General features: G+C 35.9%; 1 protein-coding gene across 1 annotated transcript; it reads left to right on the top strand.

Moving 5' to 3' along the window:
• The first annotated feature begins 11165 nt into the window (after window positions 1-11165).
• Window positions 11166-12017, top strand: LOC140835791 (uncharacterized). The gene is made up of 2 exons (XM_073201198.1): window positions 11166-11400; window positions 11680-12017. The coding sequence occupies exons 1-2, from the start codon at window positions 11166-11168 to the stop codon at window positions 12015-12017; spliced, it is 573 nt and encodes a 190-aa protein (XP_073057299.1).
• Window positions 12018-13390: the final 1373 nt, after the last annotated feature.

A 13390-nucleotide genomic window follows, 5' to 3' on the forward strand; every position in this document is an offset into this window, starting at 1 on the left:
AAAACAAAAGTCCATATTTTATGTATTAAAAAATATTTAAAAATAGCCGGCAACATTTATTCTGTTTTCATATCAGCATATTTATGATTTGTCACGTAATTCATATATGTTATTAAAACAAGCTAACCAAACACTAATTTTCAAGATTAGTTGGGAAAATTGTTCTAACTTCGAAGAGAATAGCATACACACGAATGTCAGTCTTGCTAAACTTACAAAGCATGCAAGATGGTAGGACTATAGTATGCAAGCTGAAGTGTAATATGCTCTCTTCTATATCAAATGAACTGTAGATACAGTTTAAGGAAATGTTGAATGTTGTTGACATTCAAATACATATTCGAGAGTTGTATAGTACATGAAACTCACATAATAAAGCACACCACTTTCAAAGAAAACATGACTACATGCATGCAAGATGGGGCTCTTGCCAATGAGCATGGTGTAAGTATGATTGGGTCTATTGAGAAGGTGGTGGGCCTAGAATTTGACAAAGTCCGATAAGTCAGAACATATTTGCTTCACTGCAAGAAGTTTGGACATAAGAAATTATCTGGGCCAGAAATGTTTTGGCAATGATAATTGAATGTACAAGTAAATACGATTTCAACAACAACTAAAAGAAAACAAGATAGTCTAAACCAAGCACATTTGTGGCACATTAGGCTATGACCTATTTCCCAAATAAGGATTCACAAGCTAGTAGGAGAGGATATGTTTGACTCGTCAGACATAAACTCTCTGAGAGACATGTGAATCATGTCTTCGTAGAGGTTTACAAGAAGGGCTATATCTGCCTAAACATCGGAATAGTTTGGAGTCCAGCGTTTAGAACACAAAGTTATAATTCTAAACGCCCTATGAATGTTTCTAAACACACGACGCTCAAGAAAAAAATTTTAAACTTCCGTTGCGTCTTGGGTGCGAGAATACGATGTCCCAACAGTGCCTTGGTCTCATCCTTTGTTTCCCTCAAGGAAGATCTATTTCGGGCTAGCCACCGCCTTTCTTTTCCTCTAGATAAGAGGAATGTGATCTGCTGAATCTTCCTGGGAATCAGCCTAAATCATCTTCCCCTCCTTTTGGCTTTCAGCCCGGGTGGAGTTGTCTAGTCTGGCCACCTCCTCATCAGCCGCAGTAGATGATCGAGCCCCGGAAAGCGTTGGCTGGACCAATTTTTTATTTTCAGCTGCAGCTTTCTGGGATGCCTATTTTTTCTCCTTGGCCGTTTTCTCGGCTAGCCACCTTCTTGCAAAGGCCTCCTGCATTTCAAAATTATCTGCACCAAAAGAGAAAAAAAGATAAAGAAAAAAATAAAGCAGACAGAAAGAATAGAAGGAAATTAAATGTAAGGGAAGAAGTTACTGGTATTAGAAGGAAATCAAATGTAAGAGAATGTTATGAAGAGAATACGAGAGCGAAGAAAGTAACAAATGAAGAGGGTTCATCGTTTTATATAAGCAAAGGAGAGTGATCTCAACCGTTGATCTAAATATAAATCGGACGATCAGGATGCATCTTGGAAATTGTGCAGGGATATGGAAAGAAGGTCTCGGAAATCAAGGCGTCTCAGACTATTCACTTCCTCCGAATTCAAAGCGTTATGTCCGTTCAAATTCTAGGGTACACGCCATCATGACATCAGCCCTACTGCCCGAGAATACAAAACGACAAAAATATTATAAGCTTGGGAGACATTAGGCCCCGACACCTTATCTCTAGCGTGGGAGGCATGAGACCTCGACATCTTATCTCATGTCTGGGAGGCATGAGGCCTCAATGCCTTTATAGCAAGAATTGATTATCTTTTTGGTGAAGTCCAAGCCTTACTAATCGGGACAACGAGTAAGACTCTACCCCGACTATTTAAGAAGGGGTGGTGATACCCCAGAAGAGCTCGGGTCATGGATGACCCGGGACAGTAAAAGGATAGCCCGGATCATGGTAAGTTTGCAGAAGGAGCTCATAAGTAACCGGGTAGGTGAGCGATCGAGACGTCATTTACCAGGGCAACCAGAAGCCCGAGCTCTCGGGCGAATTCCCGAGTGATGGTTTTCTACCCGGGCTACATCGAAAGTAGCACCACGCTCGAGTGCACAAGTATAAGATATCTTATGTTTGGTAATCATTATTTTCAGAATCACAAGGGTTTAGCGTGTCAAAGAAGTTATCAGAAAATGGTCAACCATCTTGCCTTAATTAGTAAGTGAGCACTGAAAACAAGGTAATCATGAATTTTTTTTCATATAAATAGTAGGTTTTCTTTGAATTAAAGAGAGATTATTCACATAAATTCACACTTATACAACAGTGGCATTCTTTTTCTGTAAAAAAATTACATTGGTTTTCTTCATCTTGACCTGTTGACTTAAATATCGGAGTGACCACGCCGGACATCCCTCTGCACCCATTCATGCGTTTATCTTCCTGTTTTCAGGACAGCGTTGCAGCCAGACCACGAAGATATATTTTCACCTCAGGATATATCTTCTTGTTCATTTTTCCCTCTATAAAATTCTTATCAGATTCGGTGGATTGCCCGACTCAGCTCACCCAATTCACCCAGATCACATCAAGGATCTAAAATTTTACACGAATATTTAAGTTGTGGGTAAGTTTCAATTCTTTTGGCAATTGATAAATATTAACATAATCTATTATCTATATATATTAAATTTTAATCACATATAGTAAATATCTTTTTAGATGTCATGAAAATTTTTCATCATTCCTAATGTGTTTTAATCACTCAACTTAATATTTCATATTTCACCTTCTATCTTATATTTTCTCCTGATATTTAAATTTCAAAACCTGATAACTTTCAATATATATATATATATATATATATATATATATATATATATTTGAAAAAAACTTACTTCCTTCTCCATTTGTTATGCTGGTCATATGTATCACGACTCGCTAGTAATGTATAATAAGTAAGAGGGCTTTATTGATATATTTTTTACTAAAATAACATTATTTAAAACTATATATAATCCTAAATTAAGGATAATATATTGATAATCATTATTATAATTCTTTTAAAAAATGTATCGTTTTTAATTTATTTTAGTTTCTTTATAGTGTACATATAAAGGGTTAATCAAAATTTATCGAAAACCGCCAAACTGACCGAACGCACACCACCATGTTCGATTTTTTTAATTACAAAAACCGCGATTGCAAAAAAAATTTAAACTGCGTCACATAATATGGTGTGGAGGCAATTTTAATGAAAAATCATATGGACCAAACCGCATAACTAGAGTAATTAAATTTATAACTTATTTACAATATAATTTTGTATTAGTTATTTTTATTTAACATACAACAATTAGGAGACAAAATATATATTTAGAATCATTCTCAGTACAATTTTGATAAAGTTTACCTTATTTTCAAAATGGAGACTCCACATAGAGATTGCTATTTTCCTCGTAGGTTTGTGGTCCCGCAAGGATACAGGACGAGTTCGGGAGCGAGTTATCGGACATGGTTCATGTTTGGAGATTTTTTTAAATCCCCGTAGCAGATAAAAAGTGTTAGAGTAGATGCCCTACAAGCCAACGGTTGGCTAGAGAATTTATTGACTCAAGTGAAATAAACAATCTTTATTTTAATATAATTTAACTTTTAATGGTTTCGTTATACTTTATCTGTATACCCATGCAATCAGCATATATAAAGTCCTTGATTATGCTTTAATACAAATGAATCGTAATTCGATGTTGAAACTCGTTTGTAAACACTGCATATTCCAAATTCGTTCCTTGTCGATTCAGCCGCCTAAAACATGGATAAAGGTCGCTTGAGCTCGAGACTAGCATCTGTGATGTTGTATACTGCGTTTCTTCGTAAGGGCATGGAGATGTCCAAACATACAGATAGGTAGTCATATGATGATTATACCGAACAACCCTCCCTCGGACTTTCCAAGTGGTTATCATTCATCGAGAGGATAAGTCCGTGGTTATTCTTGTACACCATTAGTCTTTAAGACACGGGATAACACTGAGGCTCTATATGCTAGGGCTATGCTTTGACTCGTTTACCGGCTCCAGGAGAGTCATCAGGTGGTGAGGTTAAGGTACAGTTGCGACACATATAGGAGCCAGTGAATTGTAGTCGGGGATTCACCGCTCACCTACGGGTGTGGATATCCTGTGTGATCTGATGAAATAATAGTGCATGGAATCTCTGGCCAGAGTATGAGATGTACGTTAGAGAAGGAGTTCTCAAATAGTTCACGCGATGCCACTATTATAGTTATCACATAGTTATCGAATTAATATGCAACCTTCGATAAACCAATGGTTGCAGATTCGATCGGGATATATGAGATGAAGGGACTGTACTGTACGTTAATCATAATCGGCTGGTTCTTGCAGGCACTATCAGTGATACCTAGGGGATCATGGGGCGAAGCTATTAGACGCTCTTACCATGATCCGATGGGTGCAATCAGAAATGAGTTCTGACATTCTTGATCAAGGTGTTGATGAAAAGAATGAGGCTAACTAGGGCAAGCCCGTATAAAGGATTATGTCCTGAATCACAAAGAGTTGTGAATCCACGGCTAGCTGTATCCTTGAACCATTGAGGGTCACACAAGCACTGGATTATTTTGTTCCCGTTGAGATAATAAATTCAAAGAGTTGAATTTATATGAAATATTGAGAGAATAAATTCAAGGAGTTGAATTTATATTATAATATAGTAAATTCAAGGAGTTGAATTTATGATAATTAAATTTTGAGAAAATAAATTCAAGGAGTTGAATTTATGATATAGTAAACTCAAGAAGTTGAATTTATGAAATTTGGAAAGAATAAATTCAAGTAGTTGAATTTATAAAATTTGATAATTTAATTTATTAAACACAAAAATTGAGTTTATTAAATATTAAATTTTGGAGGTGATAAATTCAAGGAGGTGAATTTATAATTTAAATATTAAATTCAAGTGTTGAATTTATGAGGGATTTACATTAAATGTAATGGGTATATGTATAATGAGCTTGTAGGAGTACAAGACCAACATACATATTATTAAGGTTCTTAATTGAGCTTTAAAAGATTAATTAATTAATTAAACTAGTTGGACTAGAATAATTAATTGATTAAGCCTATTAAGTATTTAATTTAATAATGGGCCCTGAGCTTATATATGTGTATATTATGCTTAAGGTTAAAATTAATTCATTCATAATTTTTGAAAAACCCTAGCCTCCACATGAAAGGATTTTTCGAAAATCCTCCTCTCCTTTTCTCTCAATTTTCGGCCACTCCCTTTTTGGAAAAAGATTGATCCGTCTCTCAAATATTGATCTCCAACGTAAAAAAAATTTTCTAACTTTTCTAGTGCAAATTAGAGGAGGAACAAATCTTCTATCGTGGACTTAATTAGAAGGAATGAAGGAAATACTTTTTAAAGATCGTTCGTAGGTATTTTCATCAAGAGCTAGATCCGTCTATATCAGATTAGTTGGAGCCAAGTGATTTAATTAACTGAAGGTATAATTCTAACACCTTATGAATGTTTGATTATAAAACCATACGAATATCCAAATATATTTTGATTGTCAAAATAAAATAAAAAATTTTAAAACTTCCGCTGCGTTTGGGCACGAGAAAACCGAAATCTAACAGAAAGCTCTTCTTGTACCCGGCCAAATTATGATGATGACCATAATAATAATAATAATAATGTTTACACTTATAATCACTTTAATTTTCATCTTAAAACACTCAAATGCAAGAATTTTGCGCACTGATATTTTAAAACTTTAATTTTTTCATATATCATAAAATAGAAAATAAAAAAAAATCTTACTTTTATCACTAAATTTAATATTATACATATTTTGTCTAAGCTTCCATATGCGTACTAAAGCATCAATCGATAATTTTTACTAGATACATGGAAATATTAGGGTGTGTAAACTTTTGATTTAATTTTATTAAAAAATAGGATAAAATAAAAAAATAATGTTGTTTCATAATTATATTTATCGTTAACAAAATATATCACACTTCCTCGGTGATTAAATGTATATGTTTTGTAAACAGACACTAAATATTAAAATTAATCTGTATACTTTTTTATTTTCAATAATTTTTATAACAAATATGTTATGATCAAAAAAGATTCTAAAAAAGGGTTGAGTAAACTTTTTAAAAATTTTCTTCTAAATTTGAGTTGTCCTTAACTGTTGTTAATTGTTAATGCCTGATTCTCGATCAGCTAGACAAAGCTAGATCACATAAAAGCGTGGAAAGGTCTGGTACTAGTGGTTACATTATATTCAAGTGGTTGATATTTTAACATGTTAAGAAATTAACACAAGATTATTAAAATTTTGAATTGCAAGAAATTCAGTAACCGATAAGTTCAGCAGACCACTTACACTCAATATCCGATTGATTACTCAGGTCTAACCTCAACGACCACTTATTATATCACATTTTCTATCCCGTTGAATAAAACATAACTCCACCAAATCAGACATTCATATAATATTCAAAATTCTATTTATGGAGAGAATATTGAGACCGATTGATTGTCGTGTCATAAGCATTTATTGCCGCATTCAAATTTTCGATCAAAACAAATGACAATGGGCTAATTGCAATTGTATTTATGGCCTTGATATGATTCATTTATAGCCGTTCATATCCGAACATTAGAGATAATCTATAAAAGTTCAACAATATCTATGTCATTAAGATGCTACACACCTACGCAATTCATCATCTGATATTTACTGAGAGCTTTGGTGAAAAAATTTTATAGCATACTTTTTCTTATCGGATCTTTTAAGAGATCATTTGATTTTGTTTATAATTACTATAATATTCATTTGTATTATAATTTGAGTGAGTGTCTTTTAACTAACATATAAAGTATTTATGTTAAAAAATTTATTTAATAGTTGTGAAGAAGATAATACTAAGAGTTTCAGTATGTATGATGTGGGTATTTACAAAAGCAGTATATATTAAAGGTTTTTAGTGGTTAATTTCTGGAAATAAAAGAAGGGAAGATGTAGTAGGTTTTTATCTTTACAACTTTCAGAAACAATCATCGTGTCTTATTTATAGCTTATCGCTTTTACATTTGTTCAAAGAGTTTCAGTAGACTCCTTCCCCATCGCATGTAAACTGTCTGCTGATCTTTGAAGTTTAAGATCAGACTTATGCTAATAATACCAGTATAGTTCACCAGTTATAAGAAATCATAAGAAACTTTTGAGGTGTTTATTCAACCCTCTCTATGAAGCACCTCTACTGATCCTAACAAGTGGTATCAGAATAGATTTTTTCGATATCTGAACCTATATATATATATATATATATAATCTCCATGTTGTCGAAAGAAGAGTTTGATGATTGGAAAATCAGCATGTAGGATTATCTGGCAGACCAGGATGATTATATGTGATATGTCATTACTAACGGATGGATCAAATCCTGAAACCAAACACTAGAGTAGTTATTACAGATTGTTCACCACAATTGTTAGATAAACGATAATCAAAATGAACTACTGATGAGAAAAATAAAGTATAATTGGATAACGTGGTGATAAAAATATATTAAGTAAGATCAAGATGTGTGCCACTGCAAAAGAAATAAGGAACAAGATGATTCAGCTTTATGAGAGAAATGATCAGACAAAAAGTAAAAAAATCACAGTAGCCATGCAAAAATTTGAGAACATCAAGATGAAGTTCAGTGAATCTCTAAATGACTTTGACGAGATATCATTAGTATCATCATTGAGTTGGCAACTCTTGGAAAAGAGTACGTCAACAGGGAATTATCCTTGAAAGTTATAAGATCCATTCCAAAAGAATGAGATGTAAAGACGATTGCCATGAGGGAAAACATGTTTGAGCTACATTACTTATTTTCTGACTTAAAGTTTGAACTGGAAACCAGAATCGTACAGTAATCTATTTCTAACCATCTGATGAAATCTCTTGTTGTCACCACTACTATACCCATCGGGAGAATACAGTTGAACAAATTAAGCAATGATACAATGTCATTTTTTTCAAGAAATTTTACAATTTCATGGATAAGAACCACATAATATTTCAGAACCCTAATAAGAATTATATGGATAACCATCTGGTGACATGGAATGTTTCAACTTTGGGAATAGTGGTAACTTCATTGTTGATTGTCCTAAGCCAAAGAAAAATTATTAAAAAAAAAGGGAAACGAGAAATGACAAGAAGTCTCGCATAGATCATAAGACAATGGTTGTTGAAGAGAATAAAAGCAAGTGGGACATTCCAGTTCCGAGTCTCTTCTAACTCAGAGAGCCCATCTAGTGACAGTGATGCTTGATAAGTGCAAGATTTACACTTAATTTATATTAGAATCCATTTTGAATTATGCTTGTTTTGAACAGAATTATGCGTTTTTGGTTTGTTTTTGTTGTCATTCCAGGAGTGGAGAAAATAGTGGACACGAAACCAAGTGGACTAAGAAAACGACGGACTGCACAACCGAGAGCTCACCCACGGCCAGTGGTGCGCGCGCGACCGCGCCACTTCACTCGCAGTCGCGCGCACATACACTCAAGTCACCGACCAGAGAGGCACGCGCCACCGCGCAGCATCTCGCGCTACCGCGCGCGCATGAAATGAAGCACTCGGAAAGAACCTCACGCGCGCCCGCGCGAGATCACGCGCAGCCGCGCGCGCACGGAAGCACCAGAAGACCCGAGAGACGCGCGCGGCCGTGCCACTTCACGCGCAATCGCGCGCACGCAAGTACGAGCCAACAAGCGGAAGCCCGCGCGCCATCGCGCCAGTTCTCGCGCCACCGCGCGCGCCGTGCGTCCAGCATATTATAAATTGCGCGAATTAGGTCATACTCGGGGTTAGCCGTCGTACGAAAATACACCATCTTGGGAAGAAAAAGAGGCGAGAAACGGAGCGCATACATGAGACGAAGATTCAGAGTGTGAAGAACAGTCACAAATACGAAGAACGACGGATCTGGGGACAGAGACGACACTTCGGATTTGTTATCTTTTCCTTTGTTTCTTTATTTTATTGCGTAGCAATGTCTAGAATCACAAACATGTCTTGTTTTCTCTTGGATTTCGTGATGAACTAAATTTCCATTCTAGAGGTTGACGTAGCTTTGTCTATACGATGATTTGACGTGGATGTTTTTATGATTGGATTCCGTTTTTATTTAATTGTGTTCTCTACTTTTATTTTATTGCAATTTACTGGCCATAAATTGTATGTTGTGATTAATTCTACAACTCGGGAGAAGGATTAGGATTATAGATCATTAGAGGCACATCGTTGAATGTTTATATCGTTCGGAAGGCGTATAACTTTAGCGAGGCTTAGGTAAGAACATGGGTTGCATTTATCTATCAAACTTATATTTTTATTAGGAATAATTGAATTGAAGTTTGATTGATACAATTTATTCGTCACTTGGGAAAGGGAGAATAAAATACATAAGTGTTCTTAGCCATTAAATAATAGGAATTCATGAGATTAAATCCAAGCACGAAGAATTATCGTAGAAACTTAGTGAAATAATTCCTCTAGATATTTTCTACCACTGATATTTCTCCATTCGGTGATTCGATTTATTGTTTATTCGCATTTTAATTATTTTTAACAAACCAATTCTCTTACGAATTTTCTAGATAAAGTCTGGACTATTTTAATTACATGCATTGATAGATTTTTTTATACACACTTCTCGTGGGATCGATATCTGTACTCTAACCAGTACTAAAACTTGACACCGTACACTTGCGGTAGTGAAAACACGCAACAAGTTTTTGGTGCCGTTGCCGGGGAGTGTCAAATTTGAATTTATATCAGTATTGTTACCAATTAGTCTAGATTTTAATTTAGAGCTTTTATTTTTATTTTATATTATATTGATTAAGCTTTTCATTTTTTTTCCTGTTTGACAGTGTATGCTAAGATCGCAAAACTCAGACTTGCTGATTTTTCCGGAGACCGAAAGAACTGCGAGAAAATTAAGAAAAGCAAGGAGAGAAGAGATCCAAGCAATGGCTGAACACAGAGAAAATGACAGACATATCCCGCCAGAGGCTATACCTATCAGAGATCATTTCCGACCAGTGATCAACAATCATTACTCTGGTATTGCAAGAGGGACCATAAATGCCAACAATTTCGAGCTGAAGCCTGCCTTGATCAATATGGTTCAACAAAACCAGTTCGCTAGAACTGCTACTTCAGATCCTCATGTTCACCTGAGAACCTTCTTGGAGATAACGGATACAGTAAAGATTAATAATGTTCCCGATGATATTATTAGAATGCGTTTGTTTCCGTTTTCTCTCAGGGATCAAGCTAGAGGATGGCTGCAATCGCTCCCCTTGGGAAGTATCACGACATGGGAGGAGTTGGCGACAAAATTTCTGGCAAAATACTTTCCCCCTGCAAAGTTTGCACAGTTAAAGATTGAGATTAGCACGTTCAGGCAGACTGATTTTGAGCAGTTATATGAGGCATGAGAAAGATACAAGGAGCTGTTGAGAAAGTGCCCAAACCATGGCTTTGAAGACTGGGTGCAGATTGAGCTATTCTATAACGGGTTGAATGGTCAGACACGGACAACAGTGGATGCAGCGGCAGGTGGCACAATCTTTGTCAAGTCTCCTGCTCAAGCCTATGATTTGCTTGAGCAGATGACTATTAATAGCTACCAATGGCCGTCTGAGAGGTCAGGAGTAAAGAGGGCAGCTGGAGTTTATGCCGTGGATCCTATCACATCACTTACTGTGCAAGTCTCAGCGTTGACTACACAGATAGCATCCATGAATAAAGCGAGTACATCAAACACTGAGGGATCATCGTTTGTTGTTGAAGAATCACAATCTCCTGAAGAAGTTCAATACATCAACAACAAAAATTTTGGAGGATATCGAGGTAACCCTCCCCCTAATACCTATCATCCTGGACTGATAAATCATGAGAACTTTTCATATGCAAACAATAAGAATGTACTGAATCCACCACCGGGGTTCAATACATCAAATGGGGAAGGGAAGCCATCATTTGAGGATTTAGTTGGGACTTTTGTTGCTGAATCTGGAAGAGAATGGCTAGGACTGAGTCTAGGCTTGACAACCTAGAAACCCACATGGCAAGTATTGGTGCCACTTTGAAAATCCTGGAGTCGCAAGTTGGGCAAATAATGAAGCAACTCACGTCTCAACTATCAGGCGCAATACAAAAGGCTGCAGATCCAAATCTGAGGGAAGTGAATGCCATCTTTATACATCATGAGGAGATTGGGATGATAGAAGGAGAAGAGAAAATAATTGATCGCACACCCAGCCGGGACTATAAGCCGACTCCAAGCAAAGGAAACCGAGGTAAGAAAGGTATGAGTTATGATTTTAATCAATGCATTGATATTTCTTTACTTCCCTACCTCAGAGATTTTTACAATTACAAGTTGAAATTTAAAAAGAAAAAAGGTCTTGAAGATCTCAAGAACCTACACACTAATAATGAGTTTGTAGATCAGGTAGAAGGTGAAGTTGCCGAAGGAACACGAATAAATCTTCCTTAGAAGCTGCAAGACCCCGGAGAATTTGTAGTACCATGTGAAATAGAGGGTAAATTTGTGGAAAAAGCCATCTGTGATTCAGGAGCAAGTGTGAATATAATACCAAGCTCTCTTTACGAGAAACTTGGATTGAGCAGGATAGAGCCCACAGGACTAAGCTTGCAGATGGCAGATAAATCGGTCAGGACACCGCTGGGTATTGTGGAAGATGTTGAACTTAAGATTGATAAAATAAGGATTCTAGCAGATTTTGTGGTGCTTGACATGGGGAACAGTCAGAATGTTCGTGCTATTTTAGGGCGACTATTTTTGGGTACTGCTGGAGCCATCATTGATTTGAGACAAGGAAAACTGACCATGGAGGTTAATGGTCAAAATGTAAAACTCAGGGCTTCCACGAAATCATACGACCCACCATGAACATGATTGGTGAGCGTCGGGCTGATGACGTTAAACTAAGCGCTGTGTGGGATGCAACCCACAATTATTTTTTGCATTCGTTTTATTTCTATTATTTTACTCCCTTAGTTGTTAATTTTACCCACCACCAGGTCTACTGCCGCAGCCCATGGACGATGATGCTGAAGACACTGCGAATGATGACTCGAGCCCCGAGTTCTGACACTCGGGAGCGAGGTATGTGTTGTCATATTCTTTATTTCTTTACATTGAGGACAATGCATACTTTAAGTTTGGGGGGAGGTAAAATTTCATGTTAGAAATTTTTTTATTTTCTGCATTTCTTTTATTGCTCAGTAGTTAATTTGAACTTTATTTATTATTGCATGCTAGATTTGTTAGGAAGAGTCATGGATAAGAAAAATGTGTGGCCGATGATGAAAATTGAATTGTGGTTCTGAAGTTTATATGTGTTTATGATAACTTAGGAGTCACAATTATTTTGCACTGTCGTGTTTATTGATACTATTGTTGCTTAGAGACAAGTTGCATGCCTGTGATGCTAAATAGATGAGGGAGATCTGATTTTTGATAATTCTTGCATGACATTGATTGACACTTCTGCAATCATAGGAATGAGCTAGGCAGTTTTTCAGAATATCCTTGGACCTGTGTTCTTTGTTTACTGTCAATTGTAGCCCTTTGAGCTTCAAGTTAATTGAGATGCTTACTTTTTCTTTGTGCACCTATTTCATATATCATTTTGATCGAAAATTGCATGTGACTGGTTTGTATGAGTTGACTAATGGATTGACGGAAGTCTAGAACTTGCTTGAACACTTTTCGAGGTGAAATACGAATAATATGTGACATAGGAATGATTTAGGCGATCTTTGGAGCCGTTTTTCAACTTTCGAGCCTACCAAATGAACATGAAATATCCCTAGTGTCCCATTTTGAGCCTACTAAAAAATCAAGTGGTGTGTGTCAATGACATACAATTAGCCTCCATTTGTATCTATTCTACACCCCACAACAACTACCTAATGAAGCTTATACACTTATTTTCCTACCTGATTTTGAGAGAGATAAATTCATTGGTGTTGTAATGATTCAAAAGCTCCTTGAAAAGAAAAAGAAAAATTGAAGTGTGCAAAAAAAAAAAAAAAGAGTTGAAAATAGACAAAAAGAAGGAGAAGAAGTTCAATCAAAGAAAAGGATGAATCAAAAGTGGTGAAAAAGAAAATATATGTGAGATGAAGGATATGAATGAAAAGAAAACAATAAGTGGATGGTGGATGAAAAGAGAATGAAAAAGAGTGAAATTGATGAAGATTTGATTATTTCTCTCAAATTTTGAATTCCATACCTTTTATTGTAGTCGTGAGCCGTGG

Source organism: Primulina eburnea, chromosome 7 (assembly GCF_022965805.1).
Source record: "Primulina eburnea isolate SZY01 chromosome 7, ASM2296580v1, whole genome shotgun sequence".
Classification (NCBI taxonomy): Eukaryota; Viridiplantae; Streptophyta; class Magnoliopsida; order Lamiales; family Gesneriaceae; genus Primulina; species Primulina eburnea.

Coding starts and splice junctions, on each gene's coding strand:
- LOC140835791 (XM_073201198.1), top strand. CDS start 11,166: ATGGCAAGTATTGGTGCCACTTTGAAAATCCTGGAGTCGCAAGTTGGG. Junction 11,401..11,679: donor TCCAAGCAAAGGAAACCGAG/GTAAGAAAGGTA, acceptor TCTGTGATTCAG/GAGCAAGTGTGAATATAATA.